General features: G+C 40.3%; 2 protein-coding genes across 4 annotated transcripts in view; one reads left to right on the top strand and one right to left on the bottom strand.

Annotated features, from left to right (window-relative positions):
* Positions 1 to 26,747, top strand: part of RAF1 (Raf-1 proto-oncogene, serine/threonine kinase) — a 64,672-nt gene that overhangs the window by 36,725 nt on the left and 1,200 nt on the right. Inside the window, exons 3-17 of one of the 3 annotated variants that reach the window (XM_080675582.1) lie at positions 3,853 to 3,965; positions 5,991 to 6,093; positions 6,381 to 6,538; positions 7,787 to 7,885; positions 12,443 to 12,596; positions 13,182 to 13,241; positions 15,515 to 15,542; positions 15,649 to 15,776; positions 16,107 to 16,224; positions 22,258 to 22,342; positions 23,097 to 23,273; positions 24,349 to 24,395; positions 25,638 to 25,756; positions 26,164 to 26,295; positions 26,433 to 26,567. In XM_080675582.1, coding sequence (XP_080531708.1) covers positions 3,853 to 3,965; positions 5,991 to 6,093; positions 6,381 to 6,538; positions 7,787 to 7,885; positions 12,443 to 12,596; positions 13,182 to 13,241; positions 15,515 to 15,542; positions 15,649 to 15,776; positions 16,107 to 16,224; positions 22,258 to 22,342; positions 23,097 to 23,273; positions 24,349 to 24,395; positions 25,638 to 25,756; positions 26,164 to 26,295; positions 26,433 to 26,567 — 1,656 coding nt within the window. The remainder of the gene's footprint in view (positions 1 to 3,852; positions 3,966 to 5,990; positions 6,094 to 6,380; positions 6,539 to 7,786; positions 7,886 to 12,442; positions 12,597 to 13,181; positions 13,242 to 15,514; positions 15,543 to 15,648; positions 15,777 to 16,106; positions 16,225 to 22,257; positions 22,343 to 23,096; positions 23,274 to 24,348; positions 24,396 to 25,637; positions 25,757 to 26,163; positions 26,296 to 26,432; positions 26,568 to 26,747) is intronic. The other 2 variants (XM_080675583.1, XM_080675584.1) reach the window with 2 other exon arrangements.
* The window catches only part of MKRN2 (makorin ring finger protein 2), a 47,995-nt gene continuing 42,361 nt past the window's right edge, over positions 21,114 to 26,747 (bottom strand). The window contains exon 9 of the transcript XR_013960961.1: positions 21,114 to 23,327. The gene's annotated coding sequence lies outside the window, so the exon portion shown is untranslated. The remainder of the gene's footprint in view (positions 23,328 to 26,747) is intronic.

Below are 26,747 nucleotides of genomic sequence, written 5' to 3'. Positions count from 1 at the left end.
AGGTTGCTTAGAATCAGAGCATCATCTTCTTTTCCAGAACACGGGCACTAGCCAGTTGTTGCTGCAAAGCTTATTTTTGTAGTATCAGTGACAGATTTCTATTAGCATCATGCATGGCAGACACTGCCACTCAGTTTTTTGACAAACAAAACAAAAAACCCAACTTAAAAAAAAATGTTCAAAAAAGTTTCCTACTATCCCAGCACCTCCGCGTTGAAGCAGAAAAGTGAAGTTGTGCTCATTTTGCTTGGTGGAACATTTGAAAACCTTAATTCAGACTTTCACGCCTTCTCCTTTCCCACCCTTCATTCGTTATGTAAAATCATTGCACTGTGTTTACTCTTGGTACTTAGTGTGAGGCAGGGTTCTGAGGTTGGGAGGTCAAGACAGAGTTTTCCCAGTTCTAACAGTTCCACTCTCCCCATTTCACTGATAAATTATACTTCTTTTGTGAACCTAAGGAGCCTCCCAGTTATAGTATTGCATTAAGGTACGTTTGAACCCAAAAGTCATTTAAAGTTTTAAGTAAATTTATTTTTGTTTCCTAAAAATGAAAGTTTAATGATGGCAAAATAAATAGTAATAATCCCCTTATATTTCAGTAGTGGTCTTTCATTTGCAAAGTGATTTTTACCTACTATTTCAATTTTCTAACTATAATGGAGAGCCCAGGTGGGAAGTATGAATGTGATGGGAAGCTGAAGATCATCTGTTGCGGCTTCGGTGTGCAGTTATCTTCTCTATCCCCATCTACTGTTAGTTTGCCTGGAAGACTGGGAAACTTAGTTTGGCATAATGATTAAGTGTATGGACCTTTAAGAAAGCAGGCCCAAACTTAAATCCCTGTGTTGCCTTTTATTAGCTGTGTCATTTAGACAGGTTACATAATATTTTGAGGCTCTGTTTCCTGACCTTTATGAAATGAGGCATGCTGAATACAGTGGCTAATTCATAAGTAAAATGGTAGCTATGATTATTTCTGATTTTTTTCTACATCTCTGTAGTCCTTGGCAGCTTTCATTTGAACACAACTGGTAGTTGGGAACCAGTGATTTGGAAACTTGATTTCTCCTACAGCTCAAGAGAAGTTTCAGTAGAAAAAGTTAGTTTCTCCTATTTTTTTGACTCGAGATGGATCCTCTGTCTCTGGAAGAACCAGCTTCTTTCACCAGGCACCCAGCCTTGGGGAGCACTGAAGAAGAAAGGAGTTGCTTGCTGGCCAACACCATCAGTCAGCTGTTTCTAATTAGCTCCAGGTTGCTTCACTGCTGGAACCCAAAATAACTCTCATCATTACTTGTGGGCTCCAGAAATTAGTCAGATTTAACCAATTTCAACATGTATCTATGTGGAATTGTAGAGAGAATGACAGAGAAGATGTATATCTGATTTACATAATTTTAGAAGTAATAAATTAGTAGTTGCTTATATTTTGAATTTTTTCTTGTCATTTGTTTTGTAAACATGTCTCTCTGACTAACTGCTGCTGCTGCTTATTGTTGGATGAGTAACTGGACCATAACGAGGACTGTTGTTTACATTTAGAATCACCTGACAAAGCAGGTTAAAATAGAGATTCCTGGGCTTCATTCAAGATTAATTGAATCAAAATCCTTGTTTTGGAGGGGAGAGGCTGGGAATCTATATTTCACAAGCCCCTTGTATGATTCTAATGGCAGCCACATTTGAGAACCCCACTAGATTAGAAGATATTTAAAGAACTGTCTAACTCTTGGAGTCTGTTAGTTTTAATGAAGATTAATGATATAATACAGGTATCACTTTACAGCTTTCAAAGCACTGCTGCACAGTGTTTGATGCAGGTCATGTATGATACTCTTAGGATGTGTTTATGACTCTTTGTTGTCCTCATTCTTGCTGTTCTTCATAGTTCAGCTCATATTTATTTTATTATTTTGTTCTTTTTTTTTTCCCCCTTTCAATCCGAGGACATGCTTTAATGGATGGGAGAGGTGGGGGAGGAGGGAGGGAAGGAAGAGAGAGTAGGAGGGAGAGAGAGGGAGAGAGATGAGAGTGAAACATTGATTGGTCACCTCCTGCACACCCCCTCCTACTGGGGGGTCGAACCCACAACCTTTGTATGTGCCCTGAACGGGAATTGAACCCTCAGCCTTTCATTTGTACAGGACTATGCTCCAACCGACTGAACCACAGTGGTCAGGGCTCAGCTCATCATTATTTCACTTCACTTGTTTGTTGTTGTTTTTTTTTTCCTGAAAAGCTGGAAGTTAGTGTGATCTTTTTAAGAGTATCACTGCTTCAAGAAACCTTTAAAATAAACTTGTTATGTAACATTTTAAATGAATGTTTTAAAATATTTTAAACCTTTATAAAAGATACACTCACGTTCCTCTCAGAAGGAGCTGGGTCAGCAACTGGCATGTTACACTTTCACCTAGTGGGGGAGCTCCACTGTAGGCAGTTCACAAATACTGTCATTACATTCTGCTCTCCTTACTAGCCATACTGACTCCAGTTGCCTTATGTTGTGTCAATTTTATTGGCTTTAAAAATAAAGTATATAGGGCTTGTATAAAAACCCTTTAAGGTTTTAGTTGAAATTTTTATATAGCAGCCCTTATTAGCACCGTGGGCACTCACACATTCTAATAGGCCTCTGAATGCCTGTCTTAACTTTTTTTTTTTTTTTAAATATATTTTACTGATTTTTTTACAGAGAGAAAGGGAGAGAGGGATAGAGAGCTAGAAACATCGATGAGAGAGAAACATCGATCAGCTGCCTCCTGCACACTCCCTACTGGGTATGTGCCCGCAACCAAGGTACATGCCCTTGACTGGAATCGAACCTGGGACCCTTGAGTCCGCAGGCTGACGCTCTATCCACTGAGCCAAACCGGTTAGGGCTGTCTTAACTTTTTAGGATTGAGTACAGGGGACTGTGGAGAGGCATAAATGCTGAGGCTACCTGGAATGTTGTGTACATTTATTTAAACTAGCAGTGGTGTTTGTCCTTACAGCAGGGCAGAATCTATCCCTTTCATTTCCTGCTTGCTCTCACTAGTGTGAAGTGCAAATGAGATGGCAATTTTTTTTAAAATCCTCATCCAAAAATACGTTTTAATTTACTTGAGAGAACGAGAAACATTGATGTGAGAGAGAAACATCAATTGGTTGCCTCCCCTACGTGACCAGGAATTGAACCTGCAACCTAAATCTGTGCCCCAACAAGGAATCAAACCCGCAACCGCTTGGTGCACAGGATGACGCTCCAACCAAATGAGCCACCTCACCAGGGCAAGATGGAAATTTTTTTATGAAGATCAACTATTTGGTTGAAAATAGTTTGAAATACAAATTTTTGATCAGAAAGACTCGTTTGTTTATAGATCAGATTGGCTTATTTTTCTTTCTGGTGGATGTTTATGCTTGCATGTACATTTCAGTGAGTCAGACAAAATAGAGATGTGGAAAGGGAAAGTTTATTATTTTATCTTTTCCAATCACTCTCTCTTGATGTTAACAGCTAGGTGTATATCTTTTCACACAGATACATACACATGTTCTCCACCCTGTAAATAACCTTACTCTTTGTATTATTCTGAAAAACATTTCCCCCCCAGTTAACATATCATGGACACCCCTCCCTCCACGTCATTATGAATAATGTAGTAGTGGCATAATGTGACATACACAGGTGTTCCGTATTTTATTCAAGCGCTCACCTATTGCTAGACATTCTGTGTGTGTGTGTGTCTGTGTACACCATTATAAGCTACGTGCACCCTTACAGACTGGTGCATTTATTTCTGTGCTTGTTTTTCCAAGGGTGTGCAGCCTGTGTTGGTCCTAAAGATGGTCCTTTGTTTGTAGGTCAATGTACGAAATGGAATGAGCTTGCATGACTGCCTTATGAAAGCACTCAAGGTGAGGGGCCTGCAACCAGAGTGCTGCGCAGTGTTCAGACTTCTCCACGAACACAAAGGGTAAGAACTCAAAATTAGTCAGCTGCTTCTTCATGCTAGTAAGGTTCTTCAAATAATAACTGTTTTCCATTCTTTTAAAAATATACTAGCTTCCTGTAAAATATTGTATATTTGTATATCTTTGTTTATAAAGAGACAATTCAGAAAAATAAAATACTAAGAGCTTGAAATTATTGCTTAAAAACATTGCATTGAGCCCTAGCTGGTTTGGTTCAGTGAATAGAGCGTTGGGCCTGCGGACTGAAGGGTCCCAGGTTCGATTCCAGTCAAGGGCACATGCCCGGGTTGCAGGATCGATCCCCAGTAGGGGGCATGCAGGAGGCAGCCAATCAATGATTCTCTCTCATCATTGATGTTTCTCTCTCTCTCCCTCTCCCTCCCTCTCAGAAATCAATAAAAATATACTTAAAAACAAAAAAACCATTGCATTGAAAAATAAAATACATGTTAGATGTTTTCATAGATGGAAACAGTAATGTCAGATTTTTTTAAGAGCAAAGTTTTTTTGTGTTTGCAATAATGCAGTGCACACATTAGGTACTCACAAAGTATTGTATTATTGTTTATAGATAAAGAATGCTATTCCCAAGAGATCGACTCTCTTGTAATTCACTCATTTATTTTTATTCAGTTAAGTTTACTGAATCCCTACAGTTTGATTGACACAGGGCTAAAAGATGCAGAAGAATTTCTGCTTCAAGGAAGATTCAGTGGCACGAAAGAAGCATCCCCTCCGAGGCTAGGAATAATACACCAGCATATCAGAGCCACTTATAATTATCCATTATCTGTTACCATACCCCCAAAACGTGGATAAATAACCTTGTCTTTACCTTATTGGAAAGTGCTAGTTGTTATTGAGCTTCAGCTAACATTTGTAATATTTGAGGGAGTCCCCCATTTTGAGAGTATGGCACAGAAATGAGTCTACTCAAAGAAGTGAGCATAAATTTCTCTATTTATGCTATTTCTCTCAGCTTAGGAGGCAGTGTTGAAGTGCAGATCTTCAAAGCAGATGTCGTCTTTAGCCCCAGGTTGGTCCCCAAGCCAATCTATAGTGTTCCTTAAAGACTAGAGATGGTATCTATGTGAGGGATACAGTGCAAAGGCAGCCACCTTCAAGCCAGGAAGAGGGCTCTTACCAGAACCTAACCTTTCTGGCACCCTAATCTTAAGACTTCTAGCCTCCAAAACTGAGAGAAATAAATCTGTCATTTAAGAAAAAAGGTTAGAGAGATTCTGAGATAAGGAGGAACTTGGTCCATTCCATTCCCATCCAAGGCTGCATTGATTTAGAACTACTCTACATTATTTCTTGGATAGACAGCACCTGAAGATTGATTGGAAAATAGGGCTGCCCCTCTTTTTTCTTTAGGGCAAAACAGGACTTCCTAGACCTTGTATAAGGAATTATATTAAGGGATTGATTATTTACTGTTGGAAACAAAAACAAAGAAAAAAGGCTGGAATAGTCTTCTGGTAAACAAAGGTTTGAATGGTGGTGGTCTCTCCCTACCTGAGAGGATTCATCATTCAGGATGATGGGCCTAATTAACTAGACAAGACATGAGAAAGGAGCTGGGAATTACATTTTACTTCAATGCATCGATTTTTTGGTCTTTTGTATACTCTAGGCACAGAAAGAGTGGTCTCAGAATAAATATTAAGACAGTCAAGTCGGCTGTCAACTTATATTTATAGAGTCTGCAAACTACAGATTTGAGCCTATTGTTTATTAATAGAAAAGTACATTTCATTTGTGATTCCTTTCTATTTTCTAGATTGAAGTAAGCAAGTGAAGATTAAATTTTGCCACTGTAGCAGTATTTATAACCTGTTTTATAGGTTCTTTAGGATTTTTAATAGGATTTTAATATCACAAAGTCCAATTTATTGCATATTTATATTATCATGAGATTGCTATATTTCATTGTGTAAACCAACCAACCTGTATTCCAGTAATAATAGAACTCTTACCTTGTTTAAACATTTTTCCTTTTGTATGTTTTTTTAAATCCTCTTTAGTAAAAAAGCACGTTTAGATTGGAATACTGATGCTGCCTCCTTGATTGGAGAAGAACTTCAAGTAGACTTCCTGGATCATGTTCCTCTCACAACACACAACTTTGTAAGTTGCACATCTCTTCTCTCTTTGTGGCATATCGAGTGTTTTGGCTAGCAGGAATTTCTCTAAGGTCATAAGCATATATCTACAGCTTTAATTATGCAATTGTTTTACATTACGGCAGTTTAGGCTTCATTAGTCACAGATATACTTTAATTTCTAGGTATGAATTTTACAAATGTTGGAAGTATGATTATGAAACCTCTTGGGAGTCAAGAAAGAAATTATTCTGTCTTTTGTCACCTTTCATTTATTCAGCATAATTTACACCCATGTTCTTGTCACTCCAGGCTCGGAAGACCTTCCTGAAGCTTGCCTTCTGTGACATGTGTCAGAAGTTCTTGCTAAATGGATTTCGATGTCAGACTTGTGGCTACAAATTTCACGAGCATTGTAGCACCAAAGTACCTACTATGTGTGTGGACTGGAGTAATGTCAGACAACTGTTGTAAGGCATTATTCTTTATTAACATAATATAAAGGGGTGGGGATTTAAACATCACTTGAGGATGCTTCTTGTATATTTGACTGACAAGTCAGGGTTTTGGACTTGGTAAATGAATTATTGTGATCCGGAAACCATCTACTTTAGAAACATGACATATCTGAAACCAGTGAGTTTTAGTGCAGCATAACTCTCTAAAATGAGCAGGTAGGGCTGTTAATCCGTCATATAGAGATTGAGACACTGTGATTCAGTAATGCAAAGAACAAAGGGATTCAGGAACCAAAAAGACAGTGTCAGCTAGTAGTTCACTAATGCACTCTATCTTCACTTCACACTGGAGAAACAGTCTTGAAATGATTTGAATCTAAAACCTTAAAAGACATTTGTATCCCTCAGGAGATAAACCAGTTATCAAAATGTATATCATATAGAAGAAATATCTTTTAGTAAGGTTTAAGTTAAAGGTACATATTCCAAAATGCTTTTTAAAACTGTTAATATAGGAATATGAAAAGTCAAAGTCTTATCCTTTTTTTGAGGAATAAACTAAGGGAGTATTATCATTAAACCACAATGGGAACATCTTTTTTTACTTTGGTGGTAGTGACATGTTGCTTTTACAGAGACCTTGTATAGGATAAATGGCACAAGCTTTGGAGTCCAGCAGACATGGGTCAAAATTTTGATGTTGTCATTAACTATAACCACCTCTGAGCCCCTTGATTCACTTATCTGGGGTGGGGGGGGAAGGTTATTACCTTCCTTGCAGTGTTCTTGTGAGGATTACCTGAGGTAATGTGAAATTGCTGAGCACAAGTACTCATCTCACTACCACTTCTCTTATTTATGACTTTTGGTGCTGAATGTGACTTACTCTTTATATTTCAGTCTTTTCATCTATGTGTTTCTGAGACAGAACGTTTCCAGAAAAGCTCTACACGATTTATGTTATAACGTGCCTTATTGGAGCTTTGGAAAATATTATTTTGACATAGTTGGACATTGGGCCAGTATTTCCTAGAAACACATAGAGCCTGCAATGTTCATTGACAGGTCAATATTGTTCACAATTTGTGGTCATTCAAACCCAGTAATTTGGGTTGGTGGTCTCTTTACTCTGGGTAGCCTAAAATGATCAAAGAAAATGTGAATAGGAAAAGTTCGGTTTGAGGAGCTTTAATTTGCAAGGAAGTCAGGCTGATTATAAAATAACTGCAAGTCTATAAACTAGTCTTTGATTTCATTTAGATTGTTTCCAAATTCCACTATTGGTGATAGTGGGATCCCAGCACTGCCTTCTTTGACAATGCGTCGGATGCGAGAGTCTGTTTCCCGGATACCTGTTAGGTAAATTTTTTTATTACAGCTGTTTTGTTTGTTTGTTTGTTGTTTTTTAAGTTATAATGGGGACTTGAGAGGTGGGATTGCATCCTGAATATAAAAGAAAAGGGTTTTTTTTTTTTTGCATTCTCTCCTCTCTGTGTAAACCCTTTGCTGCTTTATTGGTATTAGAAAAAAATGTAGAACTTTCTTTTTTGTGGTCCTGTGGTTCTTACATTCTGGAAAGTGACTCTTACTAGAGGTTTCTTCTATTATCATGTATGCCCCTTAATATCTCATCATATTTTAAAAACCTTGTGATTTTGCTACCTTCATGTAGTGAGGTGAGCCTCAGGAGAAGGGTCCCAAAACTATGTAAAATGATGTAATAAAAACAAAAAAAATTTTTAAAGCTTTTTTCTTTTTTTAATATATTTTTATTGATTTCAGAGAGGAAGGAAGAGGGAGATAGAAACATCAGTGATGAGAGAGAATCAATGATCGGCTGCCTCCTGCTGGGGATTGAGTCTGCAACTTGGGCATGTGCCCTGACTGGAAATCGAACTGTGACCGTCTGGTTAATAGCCCAACGCTCAATTACTGAACTTATTGTGGCCTTGCATTGCTAAGACCATGGTATTTAATAGACTGCTATCTTTAAAAAGAAAAAATATATATATTTTTTTAATTTAATAAATCTTTATTGTTCAGATTATTACAATTGTTCCTCTTTTTTCCCCCCATAGCTCCCCTCCACCTGGTTCCCACCCCACCCTCTGCCCTTACCTCCCTGCCACTGTCCTCATCCATAGGTGTACGACGTTTGTCCAGTCTCTTCCCGCACCCCGCACACCCCTTTCCCCCTGAGAATTGTCCACTCCCTTTCTATGCTCCTGATGCTATTATATTCACCAGTTTATTCTGTTCATCAGATTTTTTATTCATTTGATTTTTAGATTCACTTGTTGATAGATATGTATTTGTTGTTCATAATTTATATCTTTACCTTTTTCTTCTTCTTCCTCTTCTTAAAGAGTACCTTTCAGCATTTCATATAATACTGGTTTGGTGATGATGAACTCCTTTAGCTTTTTCTTATTTGTGAAGCTCTTTATCTGACCTTCAATTCTGAATGATAGCTTTGCTGGGTAGAGTAATCTTGGTTGTAGGTTCTTGCTATTCATCGCTTTGAATATTTCTTGCCACTCCCGTCTGGCCTGCATAGTTTCTGTTGAGAAATCAGCTGACAACCGTATGGGTGCTCCCTTGTAGGTAATTAATTGTTTTTCTCTTGCTGCTTTTAATATTCTGTCTTTGTCTTTTGCTCTTGGCATTTTAATTATGATGTGTCTCGGTGTGGTCCTCTTTAGATTCCTTTTGTTTGGGGTTCTGTGAGCTTCCTGGACTTGTAAGTCTATTTCTTTCACCAGGTGGGGGAAGTTTTCTGTCATCATTTCTTCAAATAGGTTTTCAGTATCTTGCTCTCTGTCTTCTTCTGGCACCCCCATAATTCTGATGTTGGTACGCTTGAAGTTGTCCCAGAGTCTTCTTACACTATCTTCAAATTTTTGGATTCTTTTTTCTTTTCCCGTTGAGTGTTTTTTGCTTCTTTGTATTTCAAATCTTTGACTTGATTCTTGCAGTCCTCTAGTCTGCTGTTAGGTCTCTGTATAATATTTTTTATTTCAGTCAGTGTATGTTTAATTTCTAGTTGGTCCTTTTTCATATCCTCGAGGGTCTCGCTAAATTTATCAGCCTTTTCTAGGAAATTCTTGAAAAACCTTATAACCGTGGTTTTGAACCCTATATCCAGTCATTTGCTTTCCTCGATTTCTTTCGTTTGTGATCTGTTTCTTTGTCTCCGCATTTTCGCTGCTTCCCTGAGTTGGTAGAGTAGCTTTGTGTGGTAGGTGTCCTATAGGGCCCAGTGGCTCAGCCTCCCCAGTTACCTGAGGTGGACACTTTTGGTGCACCCTTTGTGGGCTGTGTGCACAGCCTTGTTGTAGTTAAGGCTTGATAGTTGTTGTTATAACTGGGAGGAATTGACCTCCAGGCCAATTGGCTGTGAGGATCAGCTGTGTCTACGCCGGGAGAACTTCTGTGCTGGAGACAGCCTTATGAGACAAGACTTGCAAAATTGCAAAAGCCTCTGTGCTCAGCTTGGATGGGGTGGAGTCTCAGGGCTGAGCAGACAGCCTTGGCTTCCCGTCGGCCCTGCCCTATGAGGCCCCTGGGTCTCAGTGTCCCTCGGTAATTGCTGCAAGCACCTCTGAGAGAAAGACGCCCTTGAGTTTCACCCGCTACCAGACAGTCCAGTTTCTCCCCCAATGAATCTGGATTCCCAGATTCTCGCCCGGAACTGGAGTTCAGCGCAGTCGGGAGCTCCTCCTTCCTCCTGCTAGAGAAAGCTAGCCAGGCACTCAGCCACCCGTCCTCTCCGCGTGCGTGTCTCCGTACCTCAGCCTTTTGCAGCTCCTCTGAGTCTCCGTGTGCCCCTCTCTTTCCTTCTAGTTGTAGAATTTCCACTCAGCCAGCTTTCTTGTGGTTCTGGATCATGTCCGTTCTGTCTTTTAGCTGTAGTTTTGAAATTGTTGTGCAAGGGAGCAGTTTAGGTGTTCACCTATGCCGCAATCTTGGTTTCTCTCTACATATATATTTTTTGAGTCTTCAGTTTTATTACAAAAATGTGGATGATCAGTTTGATCAAAATGAAAGCTTGTTCACAAATTTGCATGAATATTGTAAATACAAAGACTTCTGAAACAACATACTTTTGATACAATTTTCATTTTTTAAAGGGATGCAAACATTCAATTTTCTGCTTTGTAATCTCAATGCCAAGACATACTATTTCAATAGTGTATCTTTTCTGCAGTTAAATTGAAATTTACAGGGATAATTGAAACATGTAGACAAAACCTGGTCAGCAAAGGTTAAAAATACATTTTTTGGTGGTATTTTTTATGCAAACACCCTTTGTAATGCACCTATGATTTTGAACATTTTTACTGTTTTCCACCTTTAAAATGAGTGTTTGTTGACTTTACATCTTGCTTAGTGTTACATGTGAATTTTGAACCTAAAGTAATAGCTACATCTTTGTCAAAAATCTGACTTTAATGTATATATAATTGTATAATATTTAATGGCCTTTATGAAACCACCATAGAATTGTTAAAAGCAGCATGTCTTAGAACAAGGGACTTGTATCGAAATATTATCTGGATATATATTTGTGTATGATTTTGTTTTTCTTGATAATTTGAAAAGCAAGTCTGACCAAAAAAACTGTACTTGCTTCTGAAGATTTCACAGAAGAAACCAGGCCTCTGAGGTTTTAAACATTGAATTACCTTCGAAGGCAATTTTTCAAGGCAATAGAACAATTTCCACTAGAAAAACAAGCCTTTTATCCCTTGAATTCATGTATGGGGTTACTTGAACCTGAACAAAACATCTTTAGAGCAAATAGTGAAAATGTCATATTTAATGTGTTTCCAGTCTGGTTGGTGAGGGAGTAGCATTGGCTGCTAGAGGCCAGTGATTAATTCACAGTTAGATATTGCAACCTAAAAATGGAATTCATGCCCTAGCAGGTTTGGCTTAGTAGATAGAGCGTCAGTCTGTGGACCAAAGGTCCCGGTTTCAATTCCGGTCAGGGGTATGTACCTCAATTGCAGGTCCTCCATGGCCTGGGCCTGGTCGGGGCTCGTGCAGGAGGCAACCAATCGATGTGTTTCTCTCACATCAATATTTCTTTCTGTCTTTCCCTCTCTCTTCCCCTCTCTAAAAATTAATGGAAAAATATCCTTGGGTGAGGATAAAAAAAAAAAAAAAGAACTCATATTAACAGACTGTGAGTTGGTTATGGGAGGAGAAGATGCACAGTAGATAAAATGCTGGCCTTTTTGTAGACGTGCTCAGCAGGTCTAACCATCTATTAAATAATTTTCCTTAAAATTCTCTGATTTAGTCTCTAAATTAAACTGGGCAAGTTCTAGCTAGCTTAGTGGGTTGGCAAATGCTAATCTGTTCTTTTCCAGAGATGGTCTACAAATTTGGAGTATTCTCTAGATGTTCTTTTCACATGAATTCCAAGAGCATGTATTATTTCCTTTTCGAAAATTTTCATGCAAAAGCATCTACACAGGAAAAATTTTAAATGATGCATATTGAAAGAAAAGAACATTTTGTAAAAGGTTGTATGTAGTACAAGTAGGGTTTACCACAGAGTATCTTTTTTCCTTTTTCTTTTTTTTAATATGTGTATTGATTTTTTTAGAGAGAGGAAGGGAGAGGGAGATAGAAACTTATCAATGTGAGAGCACAACATTGATCAGCTGCCTCCTGCACCCTCCTCCCTACTGAGGATAGAGCCCGCAACTCGGGCATCGAGCCTGCAACTCTGTCAAGTGCCAACAGGAATCGAACAGGCAACCTTTCAGTGCATGGGATGATGCCCAACCAGTGAGCTACACCTGCTAGGGTGTCCCAAGTATCATAATGAAGTAGGTAGTTGAATGACTTTTCCAGTGGGGAGGCATGCATGTTAATCATGGAATTGTCTTTCTTCTCTTCACCTAGTTCCCAGCACAGATACTCCACACCCCACGCCTTTACATTCAACACCTCCAGCCCCTCCTCTGAAGGTTCCCTCTCCCAGAGGCAGAGGTCGACATCCACACCTAATGTCCACATGGTCAGCACTACCCTACCTGTGGACAGCAGGATGATTGAGGTAATAATAGGGCCCTGTGGGTGGTGATGGGAATCAGTCAATTCGGGTGGGATTGACTGTTGTGCCAGAGAGTTTTGGGTTTCAAACCTGATAAGCACTTTCTCAGATCTCTGAACTTTTTAATTTCATTTTTATCCACTACATCTTTAGATTGGCTCAGTAATCTGGTTGGTATATCATTCAAGTGAACTAAAATTTCCTGAAGAAATGTTAACCCTTGAATTCATTTTTTCCATGTTAGATTTGAATAGGATTTCAGTGAGCTAGTGAATAAGCTACATAAAGAGTAGTTTCATTTTGGTGTGGGAAAGAAAATAATAGTGATGGAAAACTACAAACTCTGAAAGACTTTAAATGTTTTAACTTAGAAATCAAAGGGTGGAGTCAGGATTTTAATAAGCAGGTATTTAGGGAGATGTAAAAGTGCTCAAAGCTAGTGCTTTCAAACGCCTTTTCTTTTCTTGGCTTTTGTATTGTTCTATTTGTTTGGTTTGCTTTCTAGTTCATCTTTAATAACAACTGAATACACTTAAAACTACTTCCTTTGTTCTTTATTCTTCTTTATTTCTCATTGCTTTGGACTAGAATAACAGCCTGAATGCTTCTCCCAGGGCGTGGTCCAGAGGATTTTGTTTGAGGGGAAGAGTAGGTATTCTTCTTTATACCTTTGCTTTCTTGTCAATTAACAGGATTGCTAAGACTGTCAAGACAGTAGACTATCAGAAAAGAAACAATCACTAAGTTAAATTTTATATTTATTGTCAGACTTTCATGTTTTTTCTTTTTTTTTGGAAATAGAGTACATAGGAGTAAAAAAAAATATTGTCTGTGGTATTGCTGACAAGTGAAATTAGTTTCTCAAGTGTGATTTTGAGGCTAAGGGCATTAAAAAAAATTTTAAATCATTTCCAATCCAAGACCAATGCTAGTTAAATTTGGGTGGTACAGCACCACTATTCTTTTTATACCTTGTTTAAAAACCAAATGTGTCAGTTTGGTTGATATGCCCTGAAAATCCTTTGTTAAAATTTATCAGAGATAACTATGCTCTCTCTACATCATGATTTGTTCCTTGAAGAACCTCAGGGATACCTGCCACTTCAGGTGCAGCTTACCTCACTCAACCCTCAAATCACTTGTCCTACCAATCAGAGGTGGCAGGAACTCAACAAAAAACTTGGCTTTCTGAGATGGGGTCTATAGTAGTCATTTGTCGGGAGGAACACTTTGAGTGTCACAGGGTTATTGTGAGGAGGTCATGTGTATATAAGCTATGAATTTTATTTCTATTTTTTATCATAATTAGCCCTGTTAATCATATGGTAATATATCAGTTACTTATTTTTTCTATATGACTTGTTCCTGTGTAAATACTCTAAATATTTAAAGAAAACATTAAAAGTGAAGCATTCTTAAAGTATACATTCTTGCTTTAATATTTAGATTCCAAGATGATTGAAAGATCCCTTTTAGGATAAATCAATCCAACTGTAGATATTAGGACAGAATAAAATATGTGGTATAGAATTGATACAAGGAAGAAAATTACTGTGACATTAAGAAAGAAATCCTAGTGAATGGGAATATAAAATACATTGTGCCATGCTTTGACTACAAACAACTAATAGGTTAGTTGGATAATAAAGCTGTAGCTGCTGCGTATTTAATAAAATTCAGTTTTATTTTTGGCCAATATTTTCCCCTTCTGGCAATCATCCTGTTGTACTTAAAACCATACAAGTTTCTAGACTTCCCACCTGCTCTCCCAAACATGCTTACTGAGTCCTAGTGGGGATGGTAATCTGTGATATTAAACACCTCTCTAGGGGATTATTAAAAACTTGCCAGGTGTGGGAACCCCAGATCCAGGCTTTATTGGTGAACTCTGAAGATGCTTTGGTCGGGGCTGCCAAGGCCAGGAAGGGCAACTTGGTTTATGATTTTTCTTTAAATCTTGTGAAGATGTTACGGAGTGGCAGCATTCCAGTAATAGTTGTGTGGAAAAAAGTATCTTACCTTAACTATGGTGACACAGAGAAAACAAAGAGGATAGGATTTCCCAGAAAAATACCCTTTTTGAGGATGTGGGGGCCAAGTGATTTTATATTGTTACTATTTATATACTCTTAAGTGAGGATATATAAATTGAGTATTTAGGTCTTGTGGAGGGCCTTGTGATTTAACTTTCACCCAGTTTGTAATAAATTCTACAGATAGCATTTGACGTCTTACCCACCTAGAGAGTAACTAATTTCAGAGCTTGCCCATAAGGTCTGAGGAGCATTTTGTGGTGAACGAGCTGAGATCCCTCGTGATGGTTTCTTGTTCTAGTTCTGCCACCTACTGGCAGTGTGACCCTGGCCAGGTCTTTTGACCTGTTACACTGTTTTCTTATATGTAAAATGTAGGTATTGGACTAGGAGATTATGATCCTTTCATCTTTCCCTGATTTTTAGGCTTGGATAAAGTGATAAAAACATGGCTCACTCATATCAAATCCAGCTTCTGGCCAATGTGCCCTAATAAACTCCTAGAGGAGTAAGAGTGAGCTTGCCACTGAATCCCCACTTTTTTTTTGGCCTCATGGGCAAGATACCCAAGCATTGGGAAGATCTTAGCTGATAGTAACTTTGCTAGCCTTCCTTAAAGCGTAGGTCTGCTGTGTGCATTGCTTTCTTCTGAGATAATTTGGTTTTCATCATATATGAAAAATTAACATCAGTCCTCCTAATATTTGATAACAATATTAGAAATATTAGCCAGTGACATTTGGTGAATTTAATTGAATAAAAGTGTATGATTAGACTGTATTTAGAGATTTTGTCATCTACTTTGTTCCTGCAAATCCACCCCTCCCACTTCCCCAGAGAACATCTTTTCTAATGCAGAAATTGACCAGCTTTCCTTTTCTATTTCAGGATGCAATCCGAAGTCACAGTGAATCAGGTACTTGTCCAAAGTCTTAGCAAATAGTAATGGGCTTTTGCTTTTTATGCTGTGTATCTTCTTTTGGCTTATCCATGTGTGGATTCTGTTTATCTTGTCTATTAAGCCTCACCTTCAGCCTTGTCCAGCAGCCCCAACAATCTGAGCCCAACGGGCTGGTCACAGCCCAAAACCCCTGTGCCGGCACAGAGAGAGCGGGCACCAGGATCTGGGACCCAGGAGAAAAACAAAATTGTGAGTATAGCCAAAGTATCTCCTGCAGGTTAGGGTTCAGTAAGAAAAACTTGGAAATGAGAATGCTTTTAACTTTGGGAGGCAGGGGACTCTAATAAAAAACATTTGATGAATCACATTATAAATGTCGTGCCATTTTTGGTATGCTTGCATTAGGAAAACTTGCTGGTTTGTTGTAAGGGAGGGTGCAACTAAGATGGCATTTTCTGAAAAACAAAAATTGGAATTATATTAAGTTTATCTTCAAAATGTATGAGAATAGATGGAGTTGATCTTTCCTTTGAAACCCTACCATTCCATGGAATGTATTTAATGATCTGATTGTTTCAGAGGCCTCGTGGACAGAGAGATTCAAGTTATTACTGGGAAATAGAAGCCAGTGAAGTGATGCTCTCCACTCGGATTGGGTCAGGCTCCTTTGGAACTGTTTATAAGGGCAAGTGGCATGGTAAGTTTGGGGCCTTTACTTCAAGGGGTGAAGTCAAGTTTCAGTACGGAGAGCATAGGAGGGAGATAGGATTCAGCAAGCTCTATAGCTCACAGCAGCACTCTCTAGGGATACTGGATTACATCTGAAGATTGAATTTAATATTTCAGTGACATTTCACAGCATTCATTTTAGACTCCACAATGCTTGTAATTGGTATAAGGTTGTCAGGATAATTGGAAATTGGTGAATAAGAGGTGAGCCCTAAATGTCAGGGAATCTTCTTATAAACTGACTAGAGGTCCGGTGCACGAAATTCGTGCACAGGTAGGGTCCCTAGGCCTCACTGGCAATCAGGGCCAATCTGTGGGGCAACCCGCAGATCGATCGGGGGGTGCGGGGCGGGGGAGAAGGGCCCCACTGGCGCCTGCCTTGGCTGGCCTGGGGCCTGTGGGCAGAGGGCGCTCCTGCATTGGGCGTCTGCTCCCTGGTGGTCAGTGCATGTCATAGTGACTGGTCATTCTGCCATTTGGTTGATTTGCATATTAGGCTTTTATTACACGGATTAAATACAGGCTGCACAAGGGACATGCTTTGAAGCTTCTTAAATAAGAATCTGCTGCTATAAGGGGAGCACGGATTCTAGAAACTTAAAGCTGGAAAGCACCTTAGAGATTTTACATGTAAGAAAACAGGTCCTGAGAGGGGAACCATCATGCCTCTGGTCAAACAGCTGGGCACAGGAGAGCCAGGAGCCTCCTGCAACAGCTTCTCTTTGCTCTGCCCTGGGATTGGCTGTGGGAATCCCCATCAAATAGGGAAGGGAGCTTTCAAAGGCTTACTTCTTGAATCTGCGGAGTTGTTAGTATTCCTATTCTAATGGAAACACTTTTTCTCTTGGAAGGAATGTACTATTGCAATGTCTGTAGCCACAGCTTGTGTATTTGGCAACTAAATACTTGGCATTTTCTTTCATGTTTTTAATGCCTCTGGCTTTAGGATGTTAACATAAGAAGTATTGCCTTTAAAATGCTACATATTCCTAAAAAGACATCTCTTATAAATTCGTATTTTTAAAAAGCAAAAAAACCAAACCAAAGCAAACAAACAAAAACTAAAAACACCTAAAGTGCCTACGTGCCTATATTTCCACTTTGGATGCTCTCATATTATCTTTATTTGTAAACAGGCAAAGATTGAGAGAGGTTAAGAGCATCACGTGAATGGAGAATTAAAATTCAAGGTTTTGAAAACTGAGGAATACCTCCAATATTACCTGAACCTTAAGTTCATGAACATGAGTTTACCACTTGTAACTAATCATCTGACACATTTCTCCTTCTTTAAGGGACTGGCACAGAAGTGAACGTTTGTAAATTACGTGTAGGATGATTCCTTTTCCTTTGAAAATTCTATATAATATAGTAGTGGCCTGCCTGTGGCTTTCTGAGAAATTATACTCTTGCAGAGTATTATCCAAATAGATGTCATAAATGTCTAAGTGACCCCTTAGGAAAGGATAGAGGTGCTTGTATCTGCAACAACAAGGCTGATAGTAATTGTAGGCGTTAGAGCAGTGACTATTGCTTTAATGCTTCCATTAGGAGCATTTAATCATTTTTATGCCACATATTTTTAAGCATCAGCTAAAAGCCAATAGATGCAGTGTAAATTGTGCCCAAATTTAAGTTTCCTGATGAGCACATAATTTTTAAAGCATTAGATTTGCCACAGTACTGCTTATGAGCTTGTGTTTTTTCTCAATCATGAGCTTTTAGACCGATAAGATCTATTTGTTATACTGATACTGCCATAAAGTCTCCTGTTAGAAGGTAGATAATATGTCTAATGCTTTTAAGATTCTAGTTTTTTAAAGTCTGAAAAGTCAGAGGAGCAAGGAGCAATGGACTTTTATGTCAGCCCCTCAAAAAGAGAGCCATGATCTCTGAATAAACAAGAAAAATGGGAGGGTCAAGGAAACCATAATTTCTAGATTGAGTGTTTGGTGCTGTACTCTCCCTGCCACCCCCTTCGTTAATGTTTTTCTGCTTCTTGTATACAGTATTTTATTCAGTTTATCAGTGAGAGCTTTTTTGAAAATTTGTGATTCTGCCTAGCAGGTGTGAAAGTAAACAGAAGGGTCTCAGAGCAGCTGAGATGAAGACCTCGGATCCATGAACTAAAAGCTCACTTTATGTAAAGAAGAGGCCCTGGGGTTCAAGTACAGAGCCTCCTTTTAAGCATAAGTTTGAGGGCTGACTTGGTAGTCTCTGCTCATTACAAATAACACATTAAAGGGGATGAAGATAGCAATAGAGGCTGTAGACTGATGACAGGGACCATCACTGACAGCATGAGAAGAAGGCAGCAAAACCCTCAAGCAGGTCTCTCAACTGGAGAACCTACGCCACTTAGTGTGAGGCAAGCAGTCTGGTATAACCCTTGTCTGGGGATCCCCATCTCAGCCTAACGCTGACGTTTATAACTTTCACTGAGTTAATAAGAGGAGGAGGAATGGTGTTCGTTCTATTCTGTTCTAGAAAACAGGGTGTGTGTATAAATTTTAGACAATCCCAATGGGGAAATGAATTAGTGTTTAAAAAGGTTAAAAACACTCCCAATTTACCAATGATAACAGCTCTTCTTCTCCAATGACGATGAATGAGATATCAACATCTCATTAAAAACACAATAACCTATAGGAACATGTCTTAACTTGTTTGTATTATATTTGCTTCTGACTTTACTCTTAAGGGAAAGTAAGAAGTTCTGGTTAACTACTTCATGTAGCTACCCTCCATAAATAGGCTGTTTACCTTTGTCCTTTATATTACTTATGTGATAAGTACCATCATTTAGATGTTGAAAGATTGCCAGCTATAAAGGTATTTGGATAGTTTGGAGAGCCAACGGACCGAATTCTACAGACGGGGCCAGGGAAGGCCTGGGGGCCTCAGGCTGGGCACTGAGTCCTGACTTACCCTGCCAAAAACTGATTCTGAACCTGGGCTGCAAACAGCTGAGTCCTCAATATTCCCCACTTCCCACTCCAGAGCCTCAAACAGACAGCTTGTTAATTCATAACTTATCTTGCTTTCAGTTGCATCTTAGAATTCATTCTTTTGCAATGCTTCCTGAGTATTCTTCTAATACCAAGCATTCTTCTAGGGGCTAGGAATGAAGCAGTGAACAAAACAGATAAAATTCTTTCTCTAAATGGGGTTTATATTTTGATGAGGACATTAACCAAGAAAAGTAAAGTATATAGTGTGTTATAAGTGCAGAGTAGAAAAATGGAGGAAAGCAGGCAAGGAGTGGCAGGCCCAGTTCAGTTTTTGTAGATTGGTAGGGGAGGAGTCTGCTGAGGAAATGGCATTTGTATAAAGCCTAAGGGTGGTGCAGATATCAGCAGGTGCAAAGTGGACCACTCACCTGGCCTTGATGGCTTCAGTAGAGTAAATGAGGGGAAAGGCTGATAGGAGTGAGGTCTGGGGTTGGAGGCTGTAGGATCCCATGAGAAATCATTCCAACTCTGGGCAGTTCCTACCAATAGGAAAGCTGTTCTTTATATGAGCTGAACTCCGTTTTCCTATGTTTGCCCACTATCCCTTGCAGACTGCCTATCATGGAAATTCTTAGAATATTTACACGTAAATGAAGTGGGGTCATATAGAGTCTGGTTTCAGTGAGAAATTACATATAATCTATTATTGTAACTGTTTACTGTGAGCTGGCTGGCCGTTGCATCCCTGTGGGGGCCATAGGACTGTCTTTGACCCTGTTCGGTTTTCCCATCAATGACTTGCATGAAGACTCAGGTATTGTGGATCTCACAGAGTTATGATGTATCTTTGGATAATAGAATTTAGAGAGATGGGTGCATTTGAACGGGCTGTGTTGATGGAACAAAGAAAATAGGAACTTTTAATTATCCCCGTTCACTCTTCCAAAAAATGGAGGCTAGAAGTGAAGGATGATCAGCTGACTACCAAGTCAAGTGGGTCACTGTGAGCAAGCTTTGGCTCCCAGTGAATCCTCTGAGCTCTGAGGTTGCATTACAGATTAGGTCTAAAATTGGTGCCACTGGGGATGAGTTTAGTGGCAACTAGAACATGTCTGGACGAAAGCTGTAAAAAAAGGAAGGGCTCATGAACTAGGAAGTTCCTGAGGAACAATACAGCATCTCCCCAAGCCTTCCTCCTGCACCCCACCCTGGCCTGTCCCTTTTAAGCTCTGCCCAGTGCCTGGGCCAGCAGCATTGCCATCTCCCAGCCCTGCCACTCAGTTGGCTGCCACATGGATCATTTTACCTTCATAGGGCTTCTTGCCTCCACCCCCTCCTTTCTATTCCCATGCCACCACTGTGCCTGCATCTTACCTGGGCTCTTGCAGCAGACCTCTTCCTGGCTTCTCTCCTATCCTGCAGGTGCCCAAATCCCATGCTAGAGTTTTCTGAACACAGCTCTTATTTCTCTCACCCCTCCCCTCCTTACCTCACCTGTTCCTCACCTTTCTTGGCTCAAATGCTCCAAGATGAGCAGTTATGCTAATCCTACTCAGTCATAAGGAACTTGAGGTTGGGGCTTCATGGTTTACTAGCTCCATCTTCCTAGAAGGCAGCTCTGAATATAGTGTGCAGCTCCCAACCCAGGTCAGCAGCAACTTCACAGGCAGCCCGGCTTGGTAAATACATGTGCCAGGGAATTGGATGAAAGCCTGGGTGGAGGCTGCTGTTAAGTGGACTTTAGTTTTAGTTGATAAAACCAGAGATCACAGTGCAACAGTTTGGGACCTGTCCCAAGAACTATCTACCAATTGGTGCTCCCCAAAAGTGAAGTGAGGAATGCTCCAACAGAGGTTGCCAAGATATGATGTGCTTGATAGGTGGAGGAACTGTCACTTCCAAGGTGCCATTCAACTGACTCCTTTATTTGATCACCAGAAGGCTGTGTTAGTAAATTTATTTGCCATGAAAATCCAAGGTCCTAATAGGGCTTCAAGTAACTTATTTTAAGTTCTATGATAAATATGACATAAAAGCATTTTTGAAATTGGCTTCTAAATTGGTAGCACATATAAAGTAGAATTGATCCATGGATATTTCTAAGGTAATATGAAGAGGCTCACAGTGATTGATAATGATTAACAGTAACTTGATAGTATTATAGTTAGAAGTAGCCATTGGAGTCAGACTGGGGATTCTATCTAATCTTGATTCCAGCACTTTGGTTTGTGGCTATAAATTTTCTGTAAAATGAGGATAACAGTATGTATGTCATAAGGCAACTGTGAGGATTAAATGAAATAATGCCTGCGAAAACACACACTGTGCCAGGATATAGTAAGCAATCGTTATTAATCGTTAGGAATTCTGTTTAATAGTATTGAAAGCAAAGGAGCTTAATTTCAATATATATCTTTGAATTTTTACAACGGACCATCTCAGGTCTCATTGAAACGTGGCTGCTAAGTTTAACAACTGCTTGCTAAATGGCCTCCTTCCTGGCACCAGCCTTCTGGCCCCAAGATTCAGTATCTGCTGGGCCATTCATGTCCACCCACTGATGTCATCCTCACAGGCCCAGGTTGTGTGACCTGTCACACATGCCCTTACCTCAGGAAGCCAGGCTTCCTAGGAATAGTTTAAACCAAGCCTGTTCAACCCTGTGGGGTGGTATGTATGTATTAATATATTTTTTATTTCAGAGAGGAAGGAAGAGAGCAAGATAGAAACATCAATGATGAAAGGGAATCATTGATCAGCTGCCTCCTGCACGATCCCCACTGGGGATCGAGCCCGCAACCCTTCAGTCCACAGGCCAACACTATCCACTGAGCCAAACTGGCTAGGGCTTGTGGGGTGGTATTTAAAGGATAGTAGTGTAACCTATGTAACTTCTTTTTCAGCCACTTGAATAATTTAGAATTTTGCATATATGTTCCATCTTTCTAGGTACATGATTTTTGAATAAGTGATTCACTGTATCTCAAACCTAGGGTCCATGAAAAGTAAGATCATTCAACTGATTATACTGACTACAAACTAATTTGCAGGAGACGTTGCAGTAAAGATCCTAAAGGTTGTTGACCCCACACCAGAGCAGTTTCAGGCCTTCAGGAATGAGGTGGCTGTCCTGCGGTGAGTAGAAAGCTGGCCTGTCTGGCCCGCCTGGAGTGGCAGGGGTGGGGACTGGTGGTGGTACACAAACCATAGAGTAAGTGGGCTTACATGGTGCAGACCTGTCTCTGAGGGCCTATGGCTGGGACTGGTGGTTAGTGAGTTCACTGTGGAGGCCTGTGGTTCAAACTCCTCCCTTTCAAGTGAAAGGGAATGGAAGGTTTCCTTCCAGCTTATGTGGTTGTCAAACCTTTAGAATGAGCAGACCCCCTCCATTGCTTTACGTCTCTGGGCACACTATACTCAGTAGCCCAGGTTCTGTTTCTTGAGTTTTGGTTTGAGGTAGGGAGAAATAGGTTCCATTTCACATTTATTTTCATGAGCTCTTTTTTTATGGCCAAGTTTTCTTATTCTGGATGTCAAACCTCCAACTTTCAAATCTCTGAGTCACTATTTAGACTTGTAGCAATAAGTTGGATAATGTTGAATTCCACCAGTGAGGGGTCCTGCTGATCCCTGTGGGGAGAATCGTGAATGCACGATAAAGAGAATGTCCTTTATACAAACAAGGCCAGCACAGAGGTGAATCGTGAGTCTTGGTGGGCTCCTTTGATAGCTCAGAACACCAAATGGATTATTGTTTGCTTTGCCAGCCACCCAGATTGTAAGCACGAGTGGTGTCAAGAACATACAGGATTTGTTGTGAGGAAGCAGAGTTGATCTCCTTAATCTGAAACAAGGGAAAGTTCATAGCCTTCTCTCTTCCCTCCTCCAGCAAAACACGGCACGTGAACATTCTGCTCTTTATGGGGTATATGACGAAGGACAACCTGGCGATTGTGACCCAATGGTGTGAGGGCAGCAGCCTCTACAAACACCTACATGTCCAAGAGACCAAGTTCCAGATGTTCCAGTTGATTGACATTGCCCGGCAGACGGCTCAGGGAATGGAGTGAGTAGATGGCCTGATGACTACAAAGTCTGGGGTCCAAGCATCAACTTGTCCCTAAATCAGGATTAGGAAAAGCCAAGTCTGTTAAGTGATTTCTGTGATATTTTTGCATAGCTGAAAATAAGCCTCTGGTATGGGAATGACACTTTCATGTTCCTCATCCAAGCTGAGGCTGCTATCTTGGGACTCAGATTCCGTTTTTAGCCACTGCCCTTAAAATCCAGCCACCCAGCCTTACAGCTATGGGAGTGGGCATCAGATGTCACTTTTAGGATAATGCTTAAAAGGTCATGCTCAGCGCCTCCATTACATACTACCCTTTTGTGTCTCTGCTTGGCACATTTCTTTGTGAAAGGTGTTTATTCCTTCCATTCTTGGCGAGCCCAGAGCAGTGCTTCTGAAACTTTTCCTCTGAAGTACCTTATGTGGAGGAGTGTGTACTCCTCATACACCACATACCTGGGAGCTTAAGCTAAGCTGTGCTTGTAAGTGCTATATAAAAGGTTAATTTCTACCTACGTTTTAGGAAATAACTAGTCACAATTACTTTTTAGGAAAAAATTAAAGATATTATTCACATATCATCAAATTCACCCCTTTAAAGTGTACAACTCAGTGTGTGTTTTAAATATATTCAGAGTTGTGCAACCATCACTATTTATTTTAGAATATTTCCAAGATATAACAAGAGATCTTTTGTGTCTGGCTACTCTCACTTAGCATAATGTTTTTGAGAGGTTCATCCATATTATAGTATATATCAGTACTTCATTCCTTTCTGTGGCTGAATAATATTCCATTATATGGATATATGCTGCATTTTATTTGTTAATCAGTTAAGGGGCATTTTGGTTGTGAGAATTACTTTTTGGTTAAAATTGATGCTTAAAGAGTCGCTCCATTTTGCTATAGTCTTGAACTTCAGGGTAAGGCATGATGTGGCCCTGCCTGACCATCACAGGGCCCATCCCCAGACGTAGCTCCACTGGGAGCCTGGCCTTCAGATGGTTTGCTTCTTAGTAGTAGTTGGAAGCTGCTTTCTAGCCAGGCCCCTTAAACTGTTTTCCCTTTACAGCTACTTGCATGCCAAGAACATCATCCACAGAGACATGAAATCCAACAGTATCCTTTGGTGGTTGTTCGACTGCTTAGTTCTCAATTTAGGAAAACAAGGGAGACTTTCATTTCAAAGTTATCTCAGCAAAAAGTGACCTTGGAAAGGATTCCACAAGAGTGAGATATGTGTTTGGGTTATGCTTGAAATAGGTTTAGTTTTATTATTATGCTGTTTACTAAATTTAACTTGGGTGGGGGGCGGGGCTTTTTGTCCCCCCCCCCCATCCCTAGTTTGTGGATACTGTGTATCTCATCAGAACATAGGTGAAGCCAAATGTAAGATTTTCAAAATTACTACTTATAATTGTCTGTCTTAAATGTATAGAAATAGTTTCCTTAGAGGTTATTAGAATCAACTCTTCCCCTTTCTAAGGTTTAATGTGCTTTTGTAGAAATACTGAATTAAGGCATTTTTCACACTAATGGACATGAAATGTAACAATTTCACATCTCCCTCCCTCTCCCACCCTTTCTCTTGGAAAAGGAGTGTGGCATTGCAGCTGACGTTTTGCTTCTTGGCCATGACAGGCATGACAATTGTGTTGTTTGATTATGGGACATGGCTTATTTGGGGTACACGTCTGAGGTATGGAATACTTTTTTCTAGTGGTTTTTGGGGACCAATACATTATGCCATGAAAGCAGATACCGCAGATTTTAAGGTGAATTACTGGGCATCAGCAGATCACAAGGCAGCCTTCAACTGCCTGACTACACAGAAATGAGGTGAATTTGGTTCTGATTTTGAAGTCATCAAGTGCTACCTGTTCTAATAAGAAATGTCTTAGGACATTCAGTATTTACTGAATGATTGGCTCTATTGTTATTCACGTGCCATTTGAGGGCAGAACACTGGCAGAAACAAATGTAACAGCAGGCCATGCAGCTCTGAGGCGCACCTGCACTCTTAAGTCTTGGGGTTTCAGGCACCTACATTATGTGGGAAGGTCACAGGCCAGGGACCTGGCACCTAGATGTGTAAATGGGGAGAAGCAGCAGGGGCTAAACAGCCTTGTTTTGGGCTGGAGCCAAATAATTTTGCACTCCAAGCATTCTTTGCATGCCTCCTGGAAGAAGGGACATTTCAAAAGTACTTTTTAAAACTTTAGAAACCCTAGCAAATCCAGTGCAGAGCAGGCTTGGGGGCAGATGGGAGATGGAGAGATGCAATGCTAGTAAGAATTTGGTAAGTTTTTCAAAATTAACTTGACCAGTGTTTTGGAACCGGAGTCCTTAACAAGCATTGAGATATATTTCTCCATGAAGGCCTGACGGTGAAAATTGGAGATTTTGGTTTGGCAACAGTCAAGTCGCGCTGGAGTGGTTCTCAGCAGGTTGAACAACCCACCGGCTCTATCCTGTGGATGGTGAGGCGGCATGGCTCCCACTAGGAGGGTATAGGGAAGAAGGGGTGCCCTGCAGGTCTATGTGCAAAACTTAAAGCATTTCTCCACATTTCCCCCGAAGTCCAGGCCACCTCATTGACGCTTTCTCTATCAGACAGCCGGGCGTGAATTTGGGTTTCCTGGAAGAAGCTGGTGATCAGAACCATGCTCAAGCACAGAGCTTGGAGGAGTTAGGTGAAAGGAAGTGCTAGATCCCAGAGACTAGGATTTCTGAGCTCGAATTAGCCAGCCCCTGAGGGTGTTAGGGGGGCCCTTTAGGGAAGAGCTATAGAGGACAGAGGAAAGGACTCTCATACCCAATGGAAGGGATAGTTTGGCCCCTGGGTGTGCTGGGTGCAGATGGTGAGGAATGCACTTTGTCTCTGTAGGCCCCAGAGGTGATCCGAATGCAGGATAACAACCCGTTCAGCTTCCAGTCTGACGTCTACTCCTACGGCATTGTGCTGTATGAGCTCATGACAGGGGAGCTACCTTACTCCCACATCAACAACCGAGATCAGGTACGTGCACTGCCAGTAAAGGGCCTAACTTGCTGTGGAAGCTCCTGGGCCTCCTGCCAGTCTGTGCAGCTGGAGGGTTGGAAGTTGCTGCTTTCAGTGTTAATCACCCATTCCCTCAACTGTTTTCTTTCCCTTAGATCATCTTCATGGTGGGCCGAGGGTATGCCTCCCCAGACCTTAGTAAGCTATACAAGAACTGCCCCAAAGCAATGAAGCGGCTTGTAGCCGACTGTGTGAAGAAAGTTAAGGAAGAGAGGCCTCTTTTTCCCCAGGTAAGACTTAGCTCAAAGGTGCTGGAACTGATTAAATTGAAGCAGGAGTTTTTAATGACAAGGAAGTATGGTGGTGGGTTTTTTGGCATTTTTGTTTTTTTTTTTAAACCATTTGTACGCCATAAGCGTCTATAGACGTAGGCTGGTGGACCTTTTTTAATTCAAAGTATCGTGGCAGTA

The sequence above is a fragment of the Plecotus auritus genome (genome assembly GCF_963455305.1).
Source record: "Plecotus auritus genome assembly, chromosome: 6".
NCBI classification, from domain to species: domain Eukaryota; kingdom Metazoa; phylum Chordata; class Mammalia; order Chiroptera; family Vespertilionidae; genus Plecotus; species Plecotus auritus.
This window is presented reverse-complemented; position numbering and strand designations above follow the sequence as displayed.